Genomic DNA, 3,154 nt, shown 5'->3' with positions numbered 1-3,154 from the left:
CTCCTCAGGCATTGCACCCCTGATGGTATCTGGAATTGAGTGCTTCATGATCATAAGACTCATGCGGTTTGAACGCTCCCACTTTTCAAAATTTGCCCTTTGTTCAATAGTGCTTTCCGCAGTAAGGGCAGGAGGGCGTTCAGTCCTAATCGCATAGTCTAGATCCATACACCCAAGAACAATAGTAATGTGCTCTTTCCATTTCTTAAAATTAGAGCCATTAAGCACTGGAATGTTATTCAAATTGGCAGATATAGAAGAAACATTAACTGAAAAAGAACAAAATTAACGCACAATTAGCAACAGTATATGGTGGGCCCTTTATAAGATACCTAAAACAACATCATAATTTAGTCTTTGGACAGAAATTATAATTTGTAAATGGTACTCTTAAAATTATAGTTAATAAATATTGATAAAAAATTCTGTCAATAATAAGCCTTTCTTTGGACCGACTTACTATATGCATGAATAATTTTAAATTATCAAATATTTATAACTATATCTTTTGAGTCCGACCAAAAATTAATCTTCCTTTGGGCCGATTAATTTTCGCATAGACTAGAAAAATCTTTAGCATTATTCAATTAATTTTATATTAAATAAATTGATCTAATAGAGGTCACTTTGGTGACATATTATTTCAATTTAATTTAATTTTAAATTAATGAATAATTAAATTAAATGAGAAATATTCTCATAAAATAAGATAAGCATCTCCTATTTATTTTATCCAATTCCGTAAACATAACAAAAGAATTAATATTCCATGAAAAAAAAATTCATATGAATATTAACTATAGCAAGAAGAAATCAAAAGCCACTCAATCCAATACAGGAAATGAAATATAGAGATATTAATTAATTATGGCTCGTACCGTTTCACGAAGCATCAAACAAAAAATAGATATTATCTTATATGCAGTTCTAACTTCTAAGTAAGCATTAATATGAAGAATGGCTTATGATTAAAGTTCTGCATTGATGTCAAATCAATTAATATTATAATGAATATAAATATTCATTAGCAAAAAACTCAATTAGAGAAACGTCACATAAAACAGAATAATTGTGAATTATTAATTGTAATTAACAATTCCAAACAGTTAATGAAAAGTAACCGTCTTCTTTAAGGCAATAGTACAACAGCATTAATAATTTATGCTTAAACCATTCAAAATGCCGTTTTACATTAAATAACTTCAATTCTCGAATAGTTGCATCTTTTCAATTACGGTAACCGCAAATGAAAAAATAAAAAAATAAAAAAAAAACCGTCAGTTCATCTTCTTCAATCGTCTTCAAAGAAAAAAAACGATTAACAAATTTGATAATGAACAGTGAACAAGCGACGTAATTGCTATTCATATAAAAGTTTCTGAATTTCTCAAAACTTATTGAATAACTTAAACAAAAAAAATAGTCTTGACGATTATGGCCATAAATTTATGCTGAGAAATCAGAATCTTTGCATATGAAAACTCTCAAACGAAGATCGCCAGTGATCGAAAAACTCAACTAGTCAATAACATGATTATAGAAAAACATTTCTCGATGATTGAACATGACAACGACCGAGTTAAGAAGGTTTGTTCAGAGTGTTATAAGATGGAGAGAGAGGAGGGCTTCAAGGATTCCAAGGCTGTTCAGCTTCTGAATGACTTAATTGATAGTGGAGAAGCTTGCAAAACATTGGATGATGTGGACTGGGAGGATGTCTTTATCCTGCAGGATGACAACCAATGGCCATCCAATCCACTTCAATTCAAGTAATTATTATGAACACTGAACTCCATACTAATTTTTCCTACTTTTTCTTGATTAATTTGGATAGAACTATCCACCATTGCTTAATTTGGTTGGTGAGCGAGTAAGATTGAAAACCTCATAATCCGTACTTGATTCTCCTCGAAGGGCAACTTTTCTTAAGTGGGGCTAATCAAGAGCGGGGAAAGAAATTTTTTGGGTGAGTGCCTCTTCTAGGTCAGCCAAAGATTAGTCACATCGTCAAGCATCCTTCTAGAAAAAAAAATGGATAGGACGATGATATCATGGTTCTGAGTAGCTGAAACTTTGATTATAAGGTTGATCATCATTAATGAATTTTATACCAACACTCCCCTAGACATTTATTTATAAGGTTGACCATCACTAATGAATTTTATGCTGTAATAAAAACTCCATCTTGTGCATGACTTGTCATTCTTATCTCATAAACTGTTAAAAAATTAATTAAATGTGGATTTCAACTAAAAATCTCTAGCTTTTGTTACAAAGCTTGATATTGATGGGTGAGCCGATGAAATGTCTACAGAGAAACAATGAAAGAATACCGTTTGGAGCTGAAGAAGTTAGCAGAGAAAATGCTGAACATCCTGGAAGACAACCTTGGCCTCAGCCAAGGCTACATCAAACAAACCTTCTCAGGTAATGGCAGCCACAACCCCTTCTTCGGCACCAAAGTAAGCCACTACCCGCCTTGCCCGCGTCCTGACCGCGTCGGAGGCCTACGAAACCACACCGACGCCGGCGGACTCATCCTCCTCTTCCAAGACGACAAAGTGGGCGGCCTTCAGGTACTAAAAAATGGCCAATGGTTCGACGTTCAGCCACTCGCCAACACCATCGTAATAAACATCGGAGATCAGATAGAGGTCATAAGCAACGGGCGTTACAAAAGCGCGTTGCACCGCGTGCTCGCTTCGGCCAACGGAAACCGTCGCTCTATTGCTTCCTTCTATAACCCCGCGCTGGAGGCGGTGATCGAGCCGGCGGTGATGAGCGGCGGAGGGAAAATAGAGAAAGCTGGCTACCCGAGGTTTGTGTTTGGGGATTATATGGAAGTTTATGCCAAGCAAAAGTTTATGGATAAGGAGCAGAGGTTTCAGTCTGTAGGGATTAATTAACTAATTAATGGTTGTTTTTATGCTTTGGTGTTCAATAATTTGCTCTTGTTGACTATATATAATATGTCGTTATATAATAAGCTAAATAGCTACTCGTGGTTAATTTGTTTAGCTTTGAAGCCTGCAGCTCCTCCCAGTATTGTGTACGGTGGAGGGAGCTTGATTAGTCTTGTGTTTAAGTGATGTAATTAAGCTATGCATGTTTTAATTACATTAAGATGTTTAATTAAAAGTGGGTGTTTGTTTAA

At 35.1% G+C, this 3,154-nt stretch overlaps 1 protein-coding gene across 2 annotated transcripts in view; it reads left to right on the top strand.

The window, feature by feature from the left end:
- The window catches only part of LOC110104251 (1-aminocyclopropane-1-carboxylate oxidase-like), a 4,896-nt gene extending 1,742 nt beyond the window's left edge, over positions 1-3,154 (top strand). Inside the window, exons 1-2 of one of the 2 annotated variants that reach the window (XM_028695491.1) lie at positions 1,579-1,769; positions 2,315-3,154. In XM_028695491.1, coding sequence (XP_028551324.1) covers positions 1,609-1,769; positions 2,315-2,906 — 753 coding nt within the window. In that variant the 5' untranslated portion in view covers positions 1,579-1,608 and the 3' untranslated portion in view covers positions 2,907-3,154. Of the gene's footprint in view, positions 1-1,578; positions 1,770-2,314 lie in introns of those variants that run through there. The other variant, XM_020833272.2, reaches the window with a different exon arrangement.

Source organism: Dendrobium catenatum, unplaced genomic scaffold, assembly GCF_001605985.2.
Source record: "Dendrobium catenatum unplaced genomic scaffold, ASM160598v2 fragScaff_scaffold_71, whole genome shotgun sequence".
Classification (NCBI taxonomy): Eukaryota; Viridiplantae; Streptophyta; class Magnoliopsida; order Asparagales; family Orchidaceae; genus Dendrobium; species Dendrobium catenatum.
This window is presented reverse-complemented; position numbering and strand designations above follow the sequence as displayed.